This window comes from Oryza glaberrima, chromosome 2 (genome assembly GCF_000147395.1).
Source record: "Oryza glaberrima chromosome 2, OglaRS2, whole genome shotgun sequence".
In the NCBI taxonomy this organism is placed as follows: Eukaryota; Viridiplantae; Streptophyta; class Magnoliopsida; order Poales; family Poaceae; genus Oryza; species Oryza glaberrima.
In genome coordinates this window covers 20,029,755-20,054,897 of record NC_068327.1, presented here as the reverse complement: position 1 = coordinate 20,054,897, position 25,143 = coordinate 20,029,755, and the positions used below count along the sequence as shown (strand labels likewise).

The 25,143-nt window shown below is 39.3% G+C and overlaps 1 protein-coding gene, 1 long non-coding RNA gene and 1 pseudogene across 6 annotated transcripts; 1 reads left to right on the top strand and 2 right to left on the bottom strand.

The window, feature by feature from the left end:
* Positions 1-9,694: 9,694 nt before the first annotated feature.
* LOC127764767 (uncharacterized) lies at positions 9,695-10,855 on the bottom strand. The gene is made up of 2 exons (XR_008015962.1): positions 10,634-10,855; positions 9,695-10,036 (listed from the first exon to the last, which is right to left on the bottom strand). It is a non-coding gene; the product is annotated as an uncharacterized LOC127764767 (long non-coding RNA).
* A 1,348-nt stretch (positions 10,856-12,203) lies between these two features.
* LOC127761802 (uncharacterized) lies at positions 12,204-17,198 on the bottom strand. Of its 5 annotated transcripts, none has more exons than XR_008015292.1 (6): positions 16,819-17,198; positions 16,492-16,638; positions 13,265-16,351; positions 12,850-13,170; positions 12,671-12,776; positions 12,204-12,599 (listed from the first exon to the last, which is right to left on the bottom strand). XR_008015292.1 is itself a non-coding variant. In XM_052286135.1 (5 exons), the coding sequence occupies exons 2-5, from the start codon at positions 16,530-16,532 to the stop codon at positions 12,261-12,263; spliced, it is 807 nt and encodes a 268-aa protein (XP_052142095.1). In that variant the 5' UTR covers positions 16,533-16,638; positions 16,819-17,198; the 3' UTR covers positions 12,204-12,260. The 5 variants fall into 5 exon arrangements, 2 of the variants coding, with proteins under 2 accessions (XP_052142095.1, XP_052142094.1); XR_008015294.1 differs by having other exon boundaries at positions 13,265-14,668; XR_008015293.1 differs by having other exon boundaries at positions 12,917-13,170; positions 13,265-16,638.
* A 2,500-nt stretch (positions 17,199-19,698) lies between these two features.
* Positions 19,699-24,547, top strand: LOC127762575 (uncharacterized; annotated as a pseudogene).
* The last annotated feature ends 596 nt before the right edge of the window (positions 24,548-25,143 follow it).

The window sequence follows — 25,143 nt, the reverse complement described above, 5'->3', positions numbered from 1 at the left end:
TTGCAGCTGCCTTTTGAAACCATGTTGGGCTGATCAGCATTCACTACTAATCAAGAGGAACCTGTTAGCTGGCATGTGCATGGATGTGTGTTGTGGTACCTGCTGATAATATATATTGGGGCAATTACGCTTTTGACCGTGTTTGGAAGTCTAATTTTCACTTTGACCCTACTTTCTTAACTTTACTCATTTGACCCTCTTTTCCAAAAATAAAAAATAGGTCTGACCGTATTCTGCGAAGCCAATTTAACGGTGTTAACTCATGATAAAAATACTATTTACGCCCTTGCTCATTTGACCCTACTTTTTTAAAAAGGTTTTCATTCAACCCAATTTTGTACACTTAGGGTGTGTTTGAGGAGAAGGAGATTGGAGAGATTGGGAAGATACACAAAACGAGGTTAGCCATTAGCGCATGATTAATTAAGTATTAACAATTTTAAATTTTAAAAATGGATTAATATGATTTTTTAAAGCAACTTTCCTATAGAAAATTTTTGTAAAAAACGCACCATTTAGTAGTTTAGGAAGCGTGGTCGCGGAAAACGAGGTGCTTTCTCACCCTATCTCACACAAACGAACTCATCCTTAGCATTTGACAGATTTAACTTAGATTTGAGAAAACTTTAATTGAGCTTAAACAAAATTGACAGCACCCGTACCAAATTGCATGTACCGAAGAAAAACACACACATTCAACAAAAGATTTCCCAAAAGTATGATACATGTCCAAATATAAGGATTTTTTCAGTACATTCTACTACTTAGTATACACTATACCGCAGCCTTATGCCATGCCAAAACTGTAGTGAACATATGCACGTCCACTTTTGGCCTTTTGCCGATTGATATATCCAACAGCATCTCATGCAGTCGTGCTACATTTTTTACTGCTCTGGAAACATGGTAATATACTAACATCATTCGATCGATCCTGTGGTTTGAGCGTATCAAACAGCTCAGCATGATCAACTAGTTGTATATAGATCGAATCAACACGATTCTCAGTGCCACCCATTCCTACGATTGAATTGGATATGGAGCAAGCATGCCTTGGCTCTTCATTACAGCAGAGCAAGTATATGGATTAATTGAACATAGAGGGGGCTGGACTGCGTGTGTGATCCAGTGTGCAGGCAAGATAGAGCCACATACTTGATAATAAGGTTTTATATATAGTTGTTGGTGTATTAATTATTCTCTGCAGCCAGCAAACCACACAGCTACTGATCAGTTGCCCTTCAATTTTCTCCTCTCTTCACGCACATATACGGCGTACACATGTCCATTAACTAGAGAACATTCAAATTAAAACTCCATCAAATTTAGTTATTTGTACTTCATTTGTTTCTGAAAGTGGGGAACTAGTTCAGGTCATCAGTACTTTTACTGTTTTGTGCAGCTATTGCAAATTGTTATCAGTTGTCTCTCTGGAAATAGGCCAACACAGTTTGAGCAATCTCCACGGTACCCAACGAAAAAAAATTGTTTTGGGTTTATATTTTGTCTATATGTTTTAATTAGTAATTAATTTTATTAAATTTAAATTTTTTGATGCTATCTATCCCCTCAAAATTGGGTAAGAACTATGACTTCGATCCCCACAAAATTTTCTATGCTTTTGATCCCCTCAAAATTTGCTAAGAGTAATAAATTTGCAACTATCTGGATGTCCAAATTATTTTCTGACCGTTTTTCTTTAGATAATGATTTCCCGAGTGTTAAAGAGCCAACCGAGCAAGCAATCCAAATTCCATCCGTGCCATCCTTTTTTTCTCCTTTTCCCTCACTGTGCTACATGCCTTCTTGCAGCGGTCATGGACTACTGTATGTTTTATTGTTACTTATGCTTACCTGAGGAGATTTTGTTACTTACCTCTTGCATGCGGTGGTCAACAATTTACCGGCTAGGGCAGCTGGAGTGCGTCCATCCGACCCTGAGGACTCTATAGCGCTACACCCGTGCCATTAGATTTCTCAAAACGACGAGGCTTCCCGACGCTTCCTAGTCCTCGAGATGAAGAAATGGCCGTTTACCTCAAGGAGTATATATGTATGGTGGAATGGTGGACCATGGGAAGTAGAAAGATATGTTCAAATAGCTAGCAGAACTCTTATGGCTCTAAGGTCTCATGCATGTTCGAAATCTTGCAGAAGCACAACTTCATCGGACATGAATATATCATCCCCTAATTAGTCCTCTCGAACCAAGCAAAAACAGCATTTTTATCTCATCTATTTGAAGGTTGTAGTTAGTTATCCTCACTAGTCTTTAACTCAGCTTTCAATTTGGAACTATGGATGAAGTGTTGCCTACAAACAGTCTCATCTCTTATTGTTGAGTGCAGTTATTACATATTATAAATGGAATATAATGGGTGCAATATATTTGTTATTTTACTAACAATAAAAAATAATGAAAGTGCTCTCGCATAGTGCTTGATCAATTATAGGGTAAAATGATCTTTTTAGACGACTTAACAAAGGGCTAGTGAAGAAAACCTAATATGGAGGTGGTGAAAACAAAATCACTTGGACAATACCATTTTATATACTTGTGTATAGATTGCATCCACTGGTGGAGAAACCATCTTTACTCCCGGTTGGAAACCCCCATTTAATCCCGGTTTTCTAACCGGGAGTAAGGATCCGGGACTAAAGATAGACATCTTTAGTCCCGGTTGAAATAACGGGGACTAAAGATGTATCTTTAGTCCCGGTTGGTACCACCAACCGGGACTAAAAGAGAGGGGATAACCGGGACTAAAGAGACAATAGCGTACAGTACAGCTGGTCTCTTTTTCTTTTTCTTTTTTTCTTTTTATTTTCTCCCAAATCAAGTAGGCAAATCCCCAAATCAATCCCCAAATCAAACTAACATCCCAAATTCACATCACCAAATCCACATCACAAATCATAAAGTTACTTATATACATAAATCAAATACATCACAATATCCTAAGAAATTACTCAAATACATCACAGATCCAAATAATTAATCACAAAATTACTCAAATACATCACAGATCCAAACAATGAATCACAATTTTGTAACTTCTCAATCAAATATATCTTAGTGAATCATCACAAATTAAAAAAAAATGCCGCTGCCGCCGCCGGTCGCCACGACCATCGGGCGCGGCCCCGCCGCCCGCCGCCCGCCACGGCCGCGGCCGCGGCCCCACCGCCCGCGGCCGCACGCGGCCCCGCCGGCCTTCGCCCTGCCGCCCGCCGCCTGCCGCCCTCCGCTGGGCGCGGCCCCGCCGGGCGCCGCCCCGCCGCCGCTCGCCGCCGCCCGCCGCCGGCCTGCCCGCGAGATGGAAAGGGGAGGAGGAAGGGGAGAAGGGGAAGGAGAGGAGGAAGGGGAGGTGTTGGAGAAGAGGGGATGAGGAAGAGAGTTAGAGAGGATAGATCTGAGGAGAGGGGGTGAGATTCGATCTGTAACTGTGGATGAGAGGATAAGTGATAGGGATTATATACTACGTGTTTAATTTTAGTCCCGGTTCATATTACTAACCGTCCCGGTTGGTATTACCAACCGGGACTAAAGTGGTGATCTTTAGTCCCGGTTATTAACACCAACTGGGACTAAAGATCCTCGGCCCCCCTGACATACATCTGACAAGGGATGAACGGGGACTAAAAATCATCTTTAGTCCCGGTAGGTGTTACCAACCGGGACTAAAGATCAAAATTTTAATAACCAGGACTAAAAACAATCTTTAGTCCCGGTTTTTTTTGAATCCGGGACTATTTTGGATTTTGCCGAACCGACCAAAGATGATTTCTCCACAGTGATTTAAATGATTTGCTCGATCTACACATGCTGCACCTTGAAGATTCTTAGCTGCATGTCTCCCCAAAAAAGTGTATGAAAAACATTGTCATTTCACAATGTTGGTGCTCTTTCCCAAACTGGTATTTCTCACTGGATATGAATATCACATAAAGCGAGAGGAAAGACTTCTATAGCAATTTTGATATCCTCCATATACCCTTTCCTCAACATTCTCCGAAGCAGATTCATGGCAGAGAACAACTCTCTTGACATCATGCCATTTATAACTAGGAGTAGACACCTGGATTCCTGTTACCTTTCATTCCCATGACATGGAAAAAGAACGTTGTAGTGGCTTTACAGCTAGCTGATGCAGTGAACTACTCGTTGGTTGGTCTGTCTCTCCTTATGCTAGCACACAACCCATTTTGCTATGTTGATCAAAATTTTGCTGCGGACATTTTTAATGAAGGCAAGCAAGGCTGATCACTCCACACCGAGTGATCAAAAGTATGTGGCAACTTATCGAATTAAGATGTATGTGTAATGTGTGGGCATGTGACGTCCACCAATTATAAGCAACATTGCTCCACTTATATCGGAGTCCAACCTATTCCAAGTAGAACATATTAAAAGCCCAGCCACCATGATTGATGTCATACATGTGTACAAGCCATGCTCAACCTTGAGTGGACCAATTTCTAGTAGTACAAATCTAATGGGTATAGGAAACTATAGACTATAGCATTAATTAATGTTTTTTGGTATCCAAATTCTTCTATGGTGGAAGAATTTATAGGCATGCATACCCAAGGCCAAACCAATCAAGGATGCATAACACAATCGTTCAGAGATGCGATGCCTCTATGGTGTTATGTTGCTGCTGTCACCATTTGTAAATTGTGTAGGGTCGACCGAGCTGTAGCTGATGAATGGGGAAAAACGTCGATGTTGCTTCTGAATCCTCGGTGCTTTCCATGCCCATGATCCAGAAAATAATTTGGTGGACAACACTATATATAGAATCTAGCAATGTGTGCGTACCGTGTGCGTGCTGTAGCTAGCTTGCACCCCTTTGATAGCGACTTTAGTTGTTACTTTCCCTTCTGCTAGCTCACAACCCTTTAGTTTGGGTTGTTTGATACTAATGTTTTTCTGCTAGCCCTTTAAAACCATGTTTGGTTCAGACATACGCATGCATGTGTTCCAGCTCGTCATAATTTGCTCTGCTTGGATTTGGCTGTAGGTGTGGCGTTAGCTATCTTACAAATTTGTGTGGAGGATTTTCCATGTAAAATGGCGCTCTTCATCATTAATGGTTATTGAAAAAATAGTCACTTACGTTGGTTTAGAACCAACTGAAATTATCATTTCCCAAGATAGTAATAGATAGAGTAAAGTGTATTGCTGGTCCTTAAACTTATTTGGTTGGTTGTATGTGTCACATAGGTTTATGTACTCTTGAAATATAGAATTAGCATCTGAAACTTGTATTGGTGCCTATCACTGATCCAAATAATTGCCGCTCCATGCACTGACATGGAGCCGTTGTAGATTCGGTACATGTACCGATTGCTCCAATTCGACGCAAAGATCGATATGGAGCACATAGAAAAAAACGCATAAATCACAAGAGACATAGACACAAAAGATTCTTTTTTCAAGAGGTTAGACTTCATGTTAAAATTAGTCTAAAATCCTTGTGCTTTGAGCTAATGTAAAGGAATTTTTAAGATTGCTGGATAGAATGAACTGCATATGGAAAATTTTCATAGACCTGAAATCCTCCTAAATTCATCGAAGAACCATTTGTTCCGAAAGAACACTTATAATTTTCTTCATGAGGAGATAGAATACTGTGCACAGCAGCTAGCACCCAAGGCCAGCCCAGAGCATAGTGCACCACCTTGTGTTATAAGTGGTTATGCACCCCCTAGTTATAAGTGTAAAATCAAAGGTGTTTTTCATTATTATTCTATGATGAACAATTGGCATTGGAGATTATTGGTTTTGTTATTTGGAATTTATTCACAAAGTGGTTTTGGAGATGATTGGATTTACAGGTGAATCGCAGGTTCTATTATTTTATGTGACCGGTCCGACCGGGCTCTGGTAGCCGGTCAAACCGGCGTGTATCACGCGGTTAGACCGGTGCAGCCCGCGGTTTGACCGGCTGACGCTGTGTCGGTTTCGGTTTCGGGTTATTTGTTTGAATATCCGTGATTATTTCATGATTATGGCTTCTAGATGGATACTATACTTATGTAATACTGTTGTTTGCTACTAATGAGTCAAGTTGAAGATAGCTTGGTCTCGGAATATGGTTTCTTTGTTTATTCCATGTGTAGGTGACTCGATGTCTCGGGAGAGTATTTGCGGTGATGGACCGGGAGTTGGCTTGGGGATAAGACGACGTCCGTGGTGGTCAGAGATCATGCGGAATACTTAGGCTAGAGTTGATGCACGTGGTTGATAGAGATTCCATATGGCATACGATGGAGGTATTGTGTGCGTATGGGATGCGGAGTCAAATTTGGAAGGAGTCCAAATTTGGTACGATTGGTTATGTAAAGTTTCTTTCTTGTACTAGAGGGTTTCCTAAGGTGTTTAGGACTCTTAGTATGAGTTTGGTTCGTGGCTATAGGCTGCCTACCTCATGTATAAATAGAGGGGGAGCGTGAGGCTTCCCGGTATCGCTTTTGAAAGCAATTGAGTTGAGTTTTGAGTTAGGGTTTCGAGTTTAGTCGAAATTTTTGTAAGGAGTGCTGTTTGTGCACTTTGTAAACACAGAGAGAGAATCAATAAAGTCGTCATCCACTTTAAGAGTTCTTCGATTTGTGTTTACCGAGTTTCGACGGTCCAACCGGCGATATACCGGCGGTCAGACCGGCGATATAGCGGCGGTCAGACCGGCGGCATACGGGCGGTCAGACCGGCGGCGACGACAGCGAACAGCAGCTGATCTCGGCGGTCAGACTAGAGATCTAATCTCGGTCAGACCGACGGCAACCATATGGTCAGATCGGCAGGACAACTTCGGTCAGACCGCGATCCATCGAATTCGAGGGTAACTTTTATTTCCGCTAAAAGTTTTTCGGTTTTTGGGTATACCAACCATTCACCCCCCTCTAGTTGGCTTAGTTATTGTGATTCGATCCTACAATAAGTTGTTATAACTGGTTCGGAACCCCCCTAGTCCTGGTTATGCAACCGGGACTACGAATCTGGGACTAAGATACATCTTTAGTCCCGGTAAAGATGGCAGCGCCACGTGACTGGTACTGCCATCTTTAGTCCCGATTGGGACCAATAACCGAGACTAAAGGTCCTTTTTTCCTTTTTTTTTTGTTAATTTGCTTGCAAGTTATCAGATAATTAATCACAAATTCATTCACAACACCAGCAAATTATCAGATCATCACAAACTCATTCACAGAAACATTCACAAATACATTCACAACTCAGAAAAATTCGCACATATACATTCACAGATCAACAACATCCACAACATCGCCACTGCTGGCCGGCCTCCCATCCCGCTGCATCTCCTCCAGCCGGATCTGGCGGAGGGGAGGACAAGGTCGCCAGCCACTGCCGGCTGGCCTCCCCTCCCGCTGGACTTGGCGGAGGGGAGGCCGCGGCCGCCACCGCTTCCACCGCCGGGCCGCCGCCGCTTCCCCTGCTGGGCCACCGCCTGGACACTGCTGTTGCTTCCGTCGAGACAACAAGAGAGAGAGAGATAGAGAGAGCCAGAGAGAGCAGAGGGAGAGATAGAGAGAGTAGAGGAGAGGGAGATCGAGAGAGATCGGGAGAGACAGAGAGAGCGAGAGAGAGAGAGGATCGAGGAGATCAAGAGAAAGGCGTGGGAGATTAAAGAGGTGGGGGGGATATTTCTAGTGCCGGTTGGTGATACCATCCGGGACTAAAAATCCCTAGGGGGCTTGACACCGCCTAACAACTATTGAACCGGGAATAAAAATGACCTTTAGGTTACCAACCGGAACTAAAGATTAAAAAAAAATTGGTTGGGCTTTTTAACCGGGATAAAAAGATGTTTAGTGTCGGTTCCTATTCAAACCAGGACTAATGTGGTTTTTGTCAACCCAGTAAAGATAGTTCCTCCAGTAGTGCTGGCTACTCTCTCATCTCACTTATGCTACCTCACCTCCCTTCTGTTTGCGTTGTTTGATATACATTTAACTTGCAGCTGGCCTTTTAAAACCATGTTAGCCTGAGTATTTTCTAATTAATCAAGAAACTTCTTAGTTGGCTTATTCATGGATGGGGTGGTAACTGCTGATAATATATACTTGCTCGACTTAATTATCCATTGGCATCTATAATATTGTGATGTCACTTATGACATTTTGTGTAGGATTTTGATTTTAGGGTGACATGGAGAAGAGAGAGGAGGGTTTTCTATGTAAAGTAAAACTGCGCTCTTTGTCATTGATAGTTATAAAATGGCATATCAATTTGGGACCATAGGAGTTGATATGGGGTGTGGTCCTGGTCTTCACGACAAAGGATAACTAGCTGCAAAGAGACCAAGATAACTAGCTGCAAGCAGCCAAAATACGTAGTGCAACCTGCCAAATAAAACTCGAAGCTAACCACCGTCTTTAACCAGCAACCTGAATCAAGGATTCGTCCAACCACTACAAAGAACTAACCAACACAACCAACAATCAATCGATAAAAACCTCAAAGGGAGTAGGAGCAACAATTGGGAGCCGATAAAGTGGTCGCTTCTATAATCCCACAGGAAAACCACAAGAGTAAAAGAGGTAGAGATCAGTATCTCAATTTGTTAGCATATAGCTGAACTAAAGGTGTTCATTTTTTTTATTGTCAAAAGTCTTCGAAATGATAAAACACAGGGGATATTTATACTAAGAATAACCATCCTAGATGGGGATGAAACAACTAATGTAATTTGGCGAACTGGGCTAGCTCAAAGGCCTCCAACAATCATTCCTGAGGAGGTTCACGTAGCCTTTTCAGCTTCTGTGTAGCTATAGTAAAATAGTCATTACTCCGTCATGGTAAGTAAAAACGATGAGCCGTTTGTAGGAACTGAAAGTAGACTCGATTATCTTTTCGAGCATATATAATATCCATGGGGAAACATAACTTTCTGGATCGCATATCGCTTGGAGATTGTACCATCTGCGCATAATCGTTCTGCACATCTAGCAGCAGCCACTAGTACAGAATATAGCTATGGCAACACATGGCAGTAGCACATTCTAAACTGTGTTACAGGGAAATAAACCAGTAACACATGCTTTGTGTTCTTAGCAGATCCCGTAACACATTTTTAGTAGGGTGAATAAATGTGCTACAAGGATACAGACAGTAACACAAACATGTGCTACAAAGCACCTCGTAACACATAATATATGAGTTGCACAAATATGTTACATGTAGATGGTTTATCAATCTTACAATAACACACTATATGATTATCAAAAATAGTGTTGGCTGTGATTCTTGTTCAATATTGATAGATTAATAATTTGATCGTGTTGGTAAAGAGTAAAGCATGGGGATAAAGCAAAATTATCGAAATATATATCCTTGAAATTTCACTAATTTTGTCCTAGATATTGAAACAAAAAATTGGTACTATTTGTGGAAAAAAACAAAAAGATTTGAAAAATTATAAGAGTAGAAAAAAAATGTGGAGCACCTTTTTTATTTTTATGTCAGATAATTTATTTCAGATCATAGGAAATGTCACAAAAATTACAAGTTGACGTAGAGTTCTAGAATATATTCTTTATACAGACAATATTCAGGTTAGTTCCTTTCTATGAGTTCAAATCATCCAACTTATTTAGTCATTATATAAATATGCATCATACAAGTTAGAAATCTCATGTAACCACTCACATTTTGTAACAAGAAAATAAATTTACCATCAGACAATATAATTGCTCATTTCTCAAAGTCCATGTTCACAGTCTAGGAATGCACAGTCCAAAAGACTTAAATAGAACTAGAACAAAGCTACAGCCTACAGGTAAAGGGGGAATAACATGAGGCATTGCAACAGTACAAGCCTTGCAAAATCACAGCTACAACTAGGTAACCAATAGACTGCTTGACGTAGGCCTTGCCACATGTGAAAACTTCATTTGTTCTCTACTGACTTGGATAACTATTAAGTTTTTACCATTCTCTTCCAGCATCTTGTATTGTTTATTCCTTTCCATACCTGTAGGAGCATGTGCATGACAACGCGGTTTTAATTTCCTAGAGAAAAACATTATGGTCAATTCAGTTGCATTTAAAAAGGATAACAAAGCTATAGAGTTCAATTTTAGTGTCAGCTAAAATTAGATTAAAAAAACAGTCTTTACTTTCCACACATACAACTCAATGCATTCTAGTTGGGTTTTGGTGTATGTAAAAAAGATAGATTGGCTTTATGACATTTGGTGATGCATAAATGTATTAAGATATTTATTAAAACCAAACACGGCCTATACGAAATCTAATACTTGGAGTTCTCACTGCATGTATATTGTGTCATTCAAAATCTTAATCCTCAAATGAAAAAGGCTATGGTACATTGAAATTAATGATTCTGATAATCCAGGATTGGTTTCTTATATTTGTGCCTCCATATGAAACAAGAAGCATGGCACTGCAGAGAGAAGGTACCAATGAGCATAAGTACTATAATATAAAAATTTCAGACCACAACACGAAAACAAAAGAAAAGGAGCAACTGATAGATTTTTTTTTAGAACATCTTCTATATATAAATTTGAATTTAGAACCAAAAGATTATCTTGAGCAGACACTACAAAATTATCTTGAACTAGTACACTGAAAACATATAAGTACCTTGAATGGAGCAAACAAAGTACCAAAGTACCTCAGTGCCAAGTCCATTATTAGCATCAACCATTGTTCCTTCAACATCAGCTCTAACCCAGTGTTGATTGTTTGATTGATCGAATAACTCCCCGAGGTGTGAATCATGAAAAGGCTCAGCTTCCATCTCATCTATCCATTCCTCTTTGCCAGTATCATATATGTCCATGGGTTTCATTTTCCTTACTACAGACCACCCTGGGTTCATTGGGTCATCCACATAAAACACTTGATCAGCTTGGTTAGGAAGAATAAAAGGCTCATGCTCAATTTTTTCTCCTGTATGTATAAGATGTGAGAAGTTGACAAGTGTATAATCATATTTGTCCTTTTTAATTCCTTTTCCAGAAATAACATCTGTAGGATCGAATAGCAATAACTAAGCCAACCAGAGGGGGGGTGAATGGTTGGTTTACCCAAAAACCTAAAACTTTTAGCGGAAATAAAAGTTACCCTCGAATTCAACGGAGATCGGTCTGACCGAGATTGATCTGCCGGTCTAACCAAGTGGATGCCGCCGGTAAGTCGCTAGTTGGATCGCCGAAACCCGGTGAAACACAAATCGAAGAACTCTTAAAGTGGATGACGACTTTATTACTTCTCTCTGTGTTTACAAAGTGCACCAACAGCACTCCTTACAAAAATTTTGATTAAACTTGAAATCCTAACTCAAAACTCAACTCAATTGCTCTCAAAAGCGATACAGGGAAACTTCACGCTCCCTCTCTATTTATACCACAAAATCCCCCTACTCAAAGTAGGTGTAGAACTCCTATTCACAATAGGACTCAAACCCTCATATTCCAAATCAGCAGTGCCGGCTGCAGAAAAACCACATCGAAACGGATTCCTTTCCGCTGTCGTCAGTGTGCACTCGGTCTCCTACTCCCGATCGGTATCCTCATGCACACGTCATTGATCCAACAGGCCATCGCAACCTGTTCATCCTGCTGGACCGTTCGCACGTGGGCCAACGGCCTGTTCACCAAGCCGAGCCACCACATGCTGTACACATGCATATACACGAGCTGCAGCCACACATGCACAGCACTGTACCTGCATTATACCACACCCATATATATTGCTACAGTACCTCGCCGTATTGTAGCGCCATATACTCAACTCCAAATTCTTCCAATCTCATTCGCGAACACCGATGCTTGCACGCACACCTCGTGAAGCCCGTTGCGAAGATCTCACCCACACAGTATCCATCCACCGTGTGTCATCTCGTATTCAACTTCGTCACCCGGTATCCTTGACCGTCTGGACCTCAACTCCTCCCCGAGTTTAGTTCCGATCCCCACCGTTGACCGAAGTTGACCTCCAAGAATTCTGACTCTAGTCACTTTCTCACATGGTATCCCGACCGCACTAGACCTCTGCTCCTCCCTGAGCATAGTCCCGGTCCTCACCATTGACCAAAGCTGACCTCAAGTCACCTGTATACAATCAGACAAAACAACCGTTCCTGGGCACAGATATCACAACCTGACCCACATTAGTCACACGCACTCACACCAACATTCACACATACTCTCAAACCAATTCTTTGATTAAATCATTTGCATAGCCAATTGTTCATTACAAATATTAATCATGACAATGATTTCACAACATCCACCCATTCACATTTAAATAAGACCACTGAAAATTTTCCAGAGTAGTTCAGCTCAATAATATCTATTATCCTCCCATAATATGTAACATCACCTAAAATTGGAGTAGCGTCACTTGCTTTAGTGTAGCTAGATGTTTTTGCAGTTAGCACAACCCCAATATTTTGTGTCACTCCATCCAAGCGTTTAGGCCTAAATCTGAAACCATGAGTGTTAAAAGCACGATATCGTTTGGCTGCATTAAGTGGACCACGGGCTAGCCATTTAACATCTTCGTTGACAATGTGCAAGCCATTCTTCCGCTCCAGATCCATTATCTGTACAGTGAGAACTCATTTAGGTGATGACTTGAGTATTATATATAAATAATCTGAAATTCTGTACTTACATATGCTCTAAACCATTCATGGAATTTCTCATTTTGTACACGCTCAATAGTTTTTGGATTGACACCACGTCGAGTATATGTACTTGCAATCTGATCAGCATGAGCTCTGCAAAATATTTATAATCAACCTTCCTATCATAAAAAGGATAACTAAACATGCTTTAAGGTGCAGGTCATACCGCAAGTACTTATTAACATCTGAACAATTGAACAACACATATTGATGTGCTTGTACTTTAGCCATACCCCTTATAACATAGTTGCTAGGCTTTCCAAGTGGTTTTCCAATATGAGAAAATATTGATGATCCTTGTTTCACAATAGGATAACTATCTAGCTCATATGTATCATCATTCCTCGAAGGACGGTTATGCTTAGTCTCAAAACCATCAAGATATCGTGAATAAAAAACCATGCACTCATCTGCCAAATATGCTTCAGCCATTGATCCCTTCGGATGAGCTCTATTACGCACATATGACTTCAGCACACCAAGGTACCTACAGGAAGTCAGGACAACACAAAGAAAAAATTGTGTTAAATATGTTGCTGTAAAATAAAGAATACATCCTAATATTTGAAAGAGAGAAATACCTTTCAACAAAGTACATAGTACGAAAACATGCAGAACCACCTAGTAATGCCTCAGTTGCCAAGGGCCTGTTTGGTTGCTACCCTGAGAAAAATTTACCTGACCTGAGACTAGCCTTACTCATTCTAGGCTCTGTTTGGTTGCTAACCTGACACTCTTTTACCCCCGCCTGGTCTGAAACACGGAGACACGTGATTAGCCTGAGTCAGGCCACCAATTTTGGTGGCCTGAGCCTCAGGCGCAGCGAGGACGGAAGATTACCATCATAATCTGTTTCGGCAGCCAGCAGAACGAAGCTGCCCTCCCGTGAAGCTCTGATGCCGCCACTGCGTGAAGCCCTTGCCTGGCTACCTCCGCTGCCGTAGCTATCGCCGCCGAGTGAAGTCCATGCCACCGTCGCCGTCGTTTACGCAAAAGCCCCTGCTGTCGTCGCCGGCGTGCGACACCAGATTTATCCCGTCGTCTTTCGCGGCGGCTGTCGATTCTTCGGATCCCGTCGTTGTTGTAACATCTTGGCGCGAAGCTTTAGCCAATGCTGTGATTCTTTTTGCTCCTGTCGTTGTTGCCGATTGAAGCTTGCCGACTGCTGCTTGGATTTATTGCTATTTTTAATCCTTGTACTCCTTTGGTTTCCCTTTTTTTATGTATGTGATTAATTGCTATTGGAAAGCTACGATTTCAGTTGGAACTGTCAAGCAATCTCACCGAAATTTGCGTCTTCTCGTTTAGCACTTGACTTACTAGTGAATTATCAAACCCAAATCACATTTTCCCTTCTCAGGCAGTGGCGGCAAACCAAACAAGCAAAAGTTCAGGCCGCCTGGCCAGGTAACATTCAAGAACTTCTCAGAAGCCTGTCAGGCGTGCAAAATTTTCAGGCATGGTGCTCAGGGCATCAACCAAACAGGTCCTAAATGACTAACCAAATGCACCATAATAGTGAAAAACCCAGGTGGAAATATCATCTCCATACGGCACAATGTCAATTTAATTCTCTCATCTAACTTCTTAAGCTCATCTATATAAAGTACTTTTGCATTTAGTTCTCTGAAATACCCATATAGATCAAATAAGACAGCTGTAACATTATCAGGAAGTACACCTCGCAAAGCAAGAGGAAGAAGTTCTTGCATAAGAATATGGCAATCATGACTTTTAAGGCCAGAAATTTTTCCTTGCTCAACATTTACACATCTTGAGATGTTTCCTGCATAGCCATCTGGAACCTTTATGTCATGAAGTACTTTACAAAATTGTTGTTTCTCTTTTTTTGGACATGGTGTAAGAAGCAGGAGGCAAGTAATACTTGTCATTAGCACGTCTTTGTGGATGCAACTCCGATCTAATGTTCATATCTTGCAGATCTACTCTAGCTTGTAAATTGTCCTTTGATTTGCCCTCCAATCCTAAAAGTGTCCCACATATATTATCACATATATTCTTTTCAATATGCATGATATCAAGGTTGTGACGGAGCAAATTAATGTCCCAGTAAGGCAAAGAAAATAGACCACTAATACCCTTCCATGTTTTTGACTTTTCAAAATCTGGAACTTCTTGTATCTTCTTTAGAGTTGAAGTTTGAGAATATGCAAGAGGCGCTGACCTATGTTCTTCAGTTCCATCAAAAGAACATTCATCGTATCTGAACTTATGATCTAGAGGTAAAAATCGACGATGGCCCATAAAACAATACTTGCGCCCATGTTTTAAGCGTTTAGAACAAGTTTCTTCACCGCATGGCATACAAGCAAACTCACCATTAACACTATATAATGCAAAGATTCCAAGCCCAGGGTAGTCACTCACAGTGTGTAGTACAACAGTACGAAGTCTGAACATCTCATCTCGAGATGCATCATATGTAAGTGTCCTAGACTCAAATAAGTCAGCTAATTCTTCATAAACCGGTTGTGCAAATACATGAAAATCCTTTCCAGGATAAGATGGACCAGGAATTATTAGAGAAAGCATTAGAGAAGAAGCTTTCATGCATAACCATGGCGGCAAATTATAAGGTATTAAGACAATAGGCCAACAACTATAACTTGAACTCATCGTTCCAAATGGATTGAAACCATCACTAGCCATTCCAAACCTAATATTACGAGAATCTGATGCGAACTCAGGAAACTCAGAATCAATTGCCTTCCAAGCCTCTGAATCAGCCGGATGACGCAATGCCCCATCTTTTACACGTCCCTCATCATGCCATCTTAATGCTGCAGCTGTTTCTTTGTGGATGAAAAGCCTCTTAAGCCTTGGTTTGATTGGAAAGTATCGCAACACCTTCCTTGGTGCTGCCTTCTTTCTTTCCTTCTTAGTTAATTTAGTTTTATCCTTTTTGTTTTTCCATCTTGAAGCTCCACACTTAGAACAAAAGTCATCATTAGCCTTGTCTTTCCGGTATAGTTGGCAATTATTTGGACAAACATGAATTTTCTCATAACTAAGCCCAAGTTTTCCAATTATCTTCCTAGCCTCGGAAAATGTTCTAGGTATATTGCTACCATTTGGGATTGCTTGTTGCAAAATTGCTAGCAAATCATTCAATGATTTATTGCTCCACTTGTTAATGGATTTTGTATGGAACAAAAGCACAAGGAATGAAAGTTTTGAAAGTTCACATCCCGGCCATAAAGGTTGGTCGGCCTCTCTAATTAAGTCAAAGAAAGCTTGGGTTTTAGGGTCTGGTCCTGTTTCAAAGGAATTTTGGCAAGTAGATGAATTCATTGGGATGTCCATTATCCATATGCCCAAAAGCATCTATGACTAACTGGTGCATATTAGTTTTTGTTTTTTCTTGCAACTGTGCCTCTCTGTTAGCAGAGATGAATGCTGCAGTTTCACCATGACAGCCCCAAATTGTATATTCTTTTAGCATTCCATCACAAACTAAATGATCATACACTTCATTCCGTTTCCGTAACCACCTTAGAGCACATTTGACACATGGGCATCGGATTTTCTCTCCAGAACTTTTCCCATTGTATGCAAAATCAAGAAAACCATCTACACCAGTCAAATAGTCATCACTTGGTCTAGGGGAAAGTAGTAACTTCTTAATAGTGGCTAAATCGACCCATTCCCTGTGTTTAAAAAAATATAGTACTTATTCAAATAGGGCAAGCGTGGTAGAAAAACCAACAAGTGCATCCAAACACAGATGAAGAATCAGTGTTCTTGTTGACTATCGAAATGCAAGAATACATGGGGAGGGAAACCATACCTGGTGGATTGGTGCTTGGATCCTTTAGCCCTTGTCTCCATAACAGGACCAGACAAGCTGCAGGGCAGCAGGCTTGTCTAGAAGCTCAATCCAACGGGCTTCAGGGAAATGGTTTACCCAAAGAAACTAAGGATTCAGAGTTGGCGCCTAGCAAATGAGATATGAATGAATAAAAAATTTAAAGCATAAAAAATCCTTTGTAAAGTAATTAAGCAATGCTATTTTCTTCTCCATTGCAATTTGCAAATATACCAGTAAATCATATACAAATCTCCTCACAACCTCATTTGTCACTATACAATAAAGAACAGAATAGAGCTCACTCACTGGATGCAAGCAAGCCTCATGCCGCAAGAAGCAATGTGGCAGGCAATGAGTCAAGTTGGGGCAACGAGCAAGCTGGTAGCAGCTCTTCCTTGGCTCCTGCCTACTGGTTTGTCCGGCCAGCACACCTGCACGCCTGCACAGCCACGCGCTGCGCGCCCACGCTTGCAGGCTGCTGCTGCGCAGCCCACTTCCCTTGGCCGCCTCGCTCCGGTGGTCACCTGCGCAGAGGACCGACGAAGAAGAGCTAAACTGCCGTTGATCTTCTGGGTTGGGTTGTGGTGTCCACCGAACTAAGATAAGACAAGATTTGGGGATTTTCCTTATACCTAGCAAGCATATGGTGTACTGGTAGGTGGGTGGTGTGAGAACAGAGGTGCTTCAGTGCTTGTAGCTTTTCAGAGATGCAGTAATCGAGGAGGTAGGAGAGTTAAGACTGTTTCTTTGTTATCTGTCCTCAGTCAAAAGGACTTGGACTGTTGGAGGGAAATTTTCTCTCCCGTGCGAACTTTTTCTTTCTTGCCAATACAAGATTAAATAAAATTTGGAATACAAAATAAAATAAAATCGAAAATTATAAATAAAAACAATATAAGGGTTTAAGTAGGAATAAAATTTAAAAACTACTAAAATTCGAAATTAAAAATAAGCAAATTTGAAAGAAGAGTCAATATAAAAACCCAATACGAGATTAATTAAATTTAAAATAAAAAATAAATCCAAAATTAGAAAATAAAAAAGAAAGTTCAAGTAGGAATACAATTTTGAAACAACTGAAATTTAAAATAAAAATAATGAATATTAAAAGAGACCATATAAAACACAATACAAGATTAATTAAAATAGATCCGAGAAGAATGAATAGATAATTTCGTATGGGTGCTAACCACACAATTGAGCGGGCCACCCTACTAGTTTAGATGAAAATGGATAATTTTCGGATGGTACCGGAAATGGAAACGAATACTAATATAATCTTTTCAGAAACAGGAACAAATATGGTAAGGCCATTATCCATCGGAAATAGGAAATGGTTGGAAACTATCCGGAGTTCTTTTTATGGATATCCGCAAATAGTAACTAATTTTCTTTATATGCATAACCTTTTCATATCAAGTGGGATGAAGACAAGCTTGTGTTAACCGTGAAATTTGGTATATTCCATTAAGTAATTAAGGAAAACGTAGAGCAAAGTCGACAGCGTGAATTTAGGGTCTAAGATTGTATCAGCTGAGGCTGATGGGTCTATATCGGATGGAATGCATCGGCTGCGAGATGATAGAGTTAGACGACGAGGGATGGATGATGGCTGAAAGCTCACTCTTTGTCGGACTTGGTTCTGGAAAAGATAGTGGTGAATGTTGAAAGGAGACTGAGTTTGAAGGAAGTACGACAATGCTATTTATCGATTAATTTTAGGATAAGTTTATTATTTTCCTTTCATGTTTTAGGAAAGTTTATCTCATGCGCGAGGGGATAGCTCCCATCTCAAGTAGCCGAACACAATGTAAGTCAACCATGGTCAGAGAAACAGGAAACGGGATGAGTTGGATGGAAAGGGTTCTTACAGGAACAGAGGGAAGATTTGGGGTGCTAATAAAGTAAATTAGGAACTTTCAGAATTATAAAACAAAAAAAGAGAACTTTCGATGCCATAGAACCAATTTTGCGAATTTAAAACCCCCTCAAATTGAGCTTCCTAAATATAGAACTTCGAATAGTTTCCAACCATTTTTGATTTCCGCTGGACAATGGTCTTACCGTATTCGTTTCCATTCCCAAAAACAATTACAAAATTAATTTTCATATCTGCTACTATTAGAAAATTATCTATCCGAGACTATCTGTTTCCGAAAATGTGTCCGAATATCGGAAAATATATAAATCATTTTTATCTCTAATAATGGCTACTAAAACAGGCCAAGTCTAACGTTCGATGCACCAATCATCGCCACGCACTTGCGCGGTTGCCTTGAGCTACTTGTTTTATATAGGACCACCGATTTATTTTACTAATTCAAAAATTTAAAATTTATAGTACGCATTCAATAAAACAACAATTTGTAATATAATACATCGGTATGAAAACTAAAGTAAATTATCCACATAAGTCTAAAAAATAAGAAAAAAGAAAAAATAATATTAATATGTACCTTAAACTGAAGAAAACAATATTAATATGCTACATGGTTGGTTCTTGTTTAGATAAGCATTATATTGTAGTGAGTACTTAGAGTGCTGTAGTAATTTTTAGGGATCAAATTTAAAATTTTAAAAAGTCTAACATGTTTGAACATGCCATTTCAAAAATCTCCAGAACTTGAATTTTTGCACACAAATCTCCCTCTCAAAATACTTCCCGCTAACGTGAAACCTTAGCTTCCCTCCAAAAATCCCAAGCAATTAGTGTGTCCCTTCAACTTCCCATGCACCATAAATAATTGCTGCCTCTTCGTATCCTTAACCCAATCGTTCTCACATTTCCTCATTCCCCGTCCTCCCACCTGAACAAACTCCCCCATCTCCATCAAGAGCACTGCACACAGCATGGCTTCTCCTGTCCTCCAGAACTATGCGTCTCCTGCACATGCCCTGTAGCTTCACCATGAAGACCTGTTGCTAGGCTGCAAGATTGCTGCTTGTGACTTCCTGAGACAATATGTAAGTGTTTTTTTCTTCTCTGGCTCGGTTATTTGTAAATTATTCTGAGGATTTGAGGGACTATAGGGTTCTAAGGATATAAATCACAGGGTAGTCCGATCACTTATCATTTTCCTCTCCATATTCTGTGACTATTTATGGGCTTTGCATGAAAAGCACTAATTACTATAACTTCATTTTGTAGCATATTTTCCAGAAACATTGCACCAATTTCCAGGTGAAATGGCAAGAACGAAAAGGTTGAATGTAGTAAAAATCAGTGCCAAATACAAGAGTGGAGATGGCAATATCAGTGAACATAACCCATTGCATGAGTCACAAGCACTAGAAGATGATGAGATCGAACTAGAGCAGCAAGATGATGACTCCTTGAATATGTCAGGTACGAATACAATGAAGAAAGCTAAAACTAGTAGGACCAACTAAATGTTTATATTGAAAAACTGGGCTTAGCCACTACTATTCTTGTTTAATTTTACAGGTGAGAGTGCCAAAGAAGACAAACGTGGAAGGACAACTTTAACACATATTTGGAACCTTCCGGAAGGCAATCACATAGTAGTGAAGTGCAACAAGCTTGGACAGCCCATTGGAGCAGAAGGTGGACTGTTAGGAAAATTTTTAGGCACAGTGGCAAGAAATGGGTCTTACTGTCCATTTGACTTGAAGGATTGGAGATTGGTCAAAAAGAATGGTGGAGCTGAAACAATACTTCAACTTGTGGAGGTATGTGTGACTGAGCAAAAATCTAGGCATATTGCTCTGAATTTTAAATTTACTGCTCTGCCTTTTATCTTTTTCCCACATGAATATAATTTACATAAAGCAGTCATAACATACAAAACATAACATATTTATTTACTTAGTATATCTTACTGATTTTAGACAAAGTTCTTGTACCCTCAATCGTGCAAGCAATGGATATTGAAGTCAACAGGGAGAGATTGGAGGCGATTCAAGGCATCACTAAAGACAGCTTATTTTCAGCCTAAAAAGAAAAGACCTGCTTTGTATAAGTTGTGTCCAGAAGATATCGATTATGATCAATGGGTTGAACTTGTCAAATTTTGGAAGTCAAAAAAGGGAAAGGTGATAGAACTGCACATTATTTAGCTTACAATTTAATACTCTGCCAATCTAAATTAATGATGTATGATATGGTCTCATTAATAGTGCACTGTGTTTATAATAGGCCCTTTGTGAGAAAAATAAAAGCAGTCGTGCCATGATGAAGACAACACATACCGCAGGGACAAAGAGCTACGCTCGTTGGGCTAAGGACATGGTGAGTAATCTTGTTTTGTTCAATGTTGTCCTATATAAGTCACTCATATAACTGGTGTATGTTCTATTATTTTCAGAGACAAGATGATCCTCAAAAGAAGCAGCCGTATAGAGCCATGGTTTACTTAGCAACCCTCAAGAAAAGGGCCGAAGATAGAAATGAACACCTGGTATGCTATACACATAATATGCTACTACAATTAAAAACAAATTATTATTTGATCTGATCCAATTTTTCTGAACTGTTAGGCTGAGTTGGAAAGCCTCATGGATGAACAACCTGAGCTGGCTCAAGATGATCAAGGAAGAGTTGCATGGAAAGGTGATGCCTTACATCAAGTTTTAGGTGAAGAGAAACCTGGACAAGTGCATGGTATGGAACTACTTCCAGTTCCCAACTATGTTTATGGCCAAACATCACACCGTCTCAGGAACATTAATATCACTACTGTAGAGGGTACACCACATGAAGTAGCGATACATATTATTGATGATGTGGAGAAGTTAAAGGAGCATGCACAGAAGCAAGATCAGCTTATTCAACAGCTGCTTAAAGAAAAGACTAATAGGAAAAACAAACAGGAAAAGGTGTCCTTGAAAAAAAAAAGCTAAGAAAGGTACAAATTTTATCTGAACCTTCATACAAAAATTAGTTCTAAATTGATATCTTTTTCAGGTCAATCGACTAAAAGGATATCATAGCAACTCTCAGCTACAAGCAGTACATTCTAAAAGAAAGGTAATTGTTATAGCTTCCAACCAATAATGTTATTTTGGTTGTATTATTCTTACCTTTGTTTAAATTTAGAGAGTCCAATGCGACGCAGCTGATCGAGAAGACCTCCTGAGTCAGCAAAGATATCCATTCAAGGTAATATTTGTTACTAAATTGATTCTTGCCCATAATTCATAGTACTCATATGTACGCACGTGCGGAAACACAACCATTAACTCTAATTAAAAAATATTGTGTCTACATTTAACTAAAGAATCATCAAATTCTGATCGACTAACAGGACATATATGAGGACGATGACTTGTCATTCTCTACTGAAAAGGTTAGCAAAGGGCACTACAATTATTTTATAGCAACAAAAAGACTATAACAATCTGATACATGATTTTTATGACAATTCTAGTATCATAATGATGCAAACCAGGAAGAACCCCATTATCAAGAAGCACCACCATCACCATGGTCCGCTCATTCCTTTCGACAACAAGAGGTAAATGTTTTCAGATATAGTGTTATATATATGCGTCAAATAAAATATTTTGTTGTCACTCTCTAGAAGTAAGGATACGACATGATGAAGCCCTAGCAATTGTCTTGGAACTAGTTAATTGCCTTATTTTGTCTAGGGTGTTTCAGATTAAGCATTTAAATACCTGAAAAAATATAACAAAGCTGCAGGCATTGTAATTTAATAGATCTATTTGTTCAATAATTTTCTACTGTATCACTTCAATAAATTATATAATGGTTAGTTTATAGTATTTTATCTATTTTGAATACAAGCTTACTTTTCTATATTTGTCTACCATTACGAGTTTAGCTACATCATAATGTACACAAAATTTGTTCCTATTTATGAACTGATCTCTTATGTATATAAACTCCCCAATTTCCAGTTTGATATGAACAAAATAAACTATCTTGAAGATAGCCAAATGATGGCATCATAGGTACATATTTTTGTAGATATAAAAAAATACCATACTGTGACTTTTTTGAGTATCCATACTGATACCATGTGACAAATACTATTTATTTCACTGTAGATGGCTAAAGAAGGGCAGAAAATGTTCGTAAAGAGCACGGACAATGCACATGATCAAGTGATTCAAAGCCGTGTGCGTTCAAAGAAGACGCGCCCTTCACCAATGGAGGTAATAACACTGTGTTTCTTTTGCATTACTGTGTGTGTTAAATGTTAAATATAGGTTGTTGACTAAATGTTAAATATAGGTTGGTTCCACAGTATTACTCATGACAGCAAAATATCCAAATAAAGAAGGCGTGGCATATGCTAATTTGTTGAGCTGCAACCCATATTCACATGTAGGTGGTGTTGAGATAGGCAACCATTTTTGGAAAGTACGAATCAACAATCCTATTCGTAAAAATGAGGAGCTTGTAAGACCATTGGATCATTGCAAGACAATTAATGATACCCATGCCAAAGGAGTGGTGATTGCGTGGCCTTCAATATGTGTATGTTAGTTGTTTCTACCTTGGTTCATGTAACTTAATGTTTTGCTGTACATTCTAGCTTAACAACCAAAGTAATGTTTGCTACATGCAGGTTTGGAAGATTAATGGTTGATTTCGCTTTCATCTCACCCTATGGATTGATAAACCGGCAAAGACTTTCAAGAAGAAGAAGAAGAAGACGAATAGATTATCATTTTGTCATATTTTAGTATGAAAGACTGCTATTCTGAAGACTTGCTTTTCTCAAATGGATTATCATTTATGTTTTGTAATGATGGGAAGGATGTTTTAACTATTTTGTTATGCAATGCAATCTTTATTTTCACTAAATGTGATGTGAGTATTTTGTGAGATATGTGGTGCTTTTGAAAGAAAATAATAATGTCAATTAAATTTTGTTCCTTTAACCTGATCGTGTGTGGTGAATATGTATATACTAAAGTTTGTTCCCACAAAATGTATTGGAATAAGGAAACATGTTGCTAATCATATTACATTTGTGTTACTACAACTCAAATTATGTGTTCCTGGGGTACTATGCAGTATCACATAATATGTGTTCTTATAGGTGATATTTGTGTGTTACAAGGTAGCAACACATTCTTAGTTATATAGTAATACATGTTATATGTTGCAATGTATTGTACCAGTAACATGGCCTACAAGAACACTTATAGATTGTGTTACTGGGAACGCTTGTAACACCTATACTGATATGTAGTAACACATGGACGTGTTGCCAAAGCCCCTTCCTGCTGTAGTGAGCAGGCCACAGGAGCGTCAGATCCGATAGTGGCGATCCTCAGGAGTACCTCAATAGGTCTGCAGCTATGGGTCTGTCAGTGGTGGGGCTTGGTGCCGCAGTGAGTCCTTTAGCTATGCGACCGTGATGACGACCACAACAATGGCGTGGGGTCGCTATCGGCAGGTCAGGGGAGTTTTAGGCAAAATTTTGTGGTGAATATAGGTGAAATTTTGGGGATTTTTTTTTGTGTGAATTGCTGTGTGAAGTACAAGAATTTTTGGGATTTTGAATGTGAATTTGAATTTATGGACTTTTTTTTTTTGCTGAAAATGCATCCTATAGACGAGCTTCATAATATGCCTGCATGTGGAAATGCATCTCCACTGACAGGTGTCCTAGTACGCTCTCGCCTGTGATTTTGATTTTCACCGCCGGCTGTTTCCACGCCTTAAAATTTACTCCCTCTATTCCAAAATAAGTGCAGTTTTGTATTATTCACGTTCAACGTTTGACCGTTCGTCTTATTTAAAAATTTTATATGATTAGTAATTTTTATTGCTATTAGATGATAAAACATGAATAGTACTTTATGTGTGATTAAATATTTTTAAATTTTTCGCAAATTTTTTAAATAAGACGGATGGTCAAATGTTGGGCACGGATATCCACGGCTGCACTTATTTTGGGACGGAGGTAGTAACAATTTCTAAGAGTCGTTTGGTTAGAGGCAGTGCTCAGATCCTTCTGCGAAAACTCCATTTGACTGTCTAGAAAATTGTTTTTCATAGGTGGTGTTTGAATCTTCTGAAGATGAAGATAAAGATTAAGTGGTTCTCGTAAAATGATATGGTAATAACATATGATTAATTGAGTTTTAGTTATTACAAACTTGAAAAATGGATTAATCTCATATTTTAGAACAACTTTTATATAGAAAGTTTTTGTATGAAATGCACCATTTAATAATTTGAAGAGTGTGCTATGAGTATCCAAATTTTCATCCACTTGTTAAAGAAGAAACAAAGGGGACCATAGTCTTGTATCTACTGCTGATCCTGACCCTCTACTGCGCGTGCCAATTCTACTTACAATTTCAACGGGACAAGGAACTACTCCCTCTGATTCGAAATGTTTGACACTGTTGACTTTTTAGCACATGTTTGACCGTTCGTCTTATTCAAAAACTTTTATGAAATATGTAAAATTATATGCCTACATAAAAATATATTTAACAATGAATCAAATAATATGAAAAGAATTAATAATTACTTTAAATTTTTTAAATAAGACGAACGGTCAAACATTTACTCAACGGCGTCAAACATTTTAAAACGGAGGGAGTAATTAACGAAACTCGTCTTCCCATCACCGAGGTTATAGCTGGGTAGCATAATTCCCGCAGAAAAACTATAGAACGGTGTCC

Excerpts from the sequence above, each read along its gene's own strand:
- LOC127761802 (XM_052286134.1), bottom strand. The coding sequence starts at position 16,028 with ATGCTTTTGGGCATATGGATAATGGACATCCCAATGAATTCATCTACT.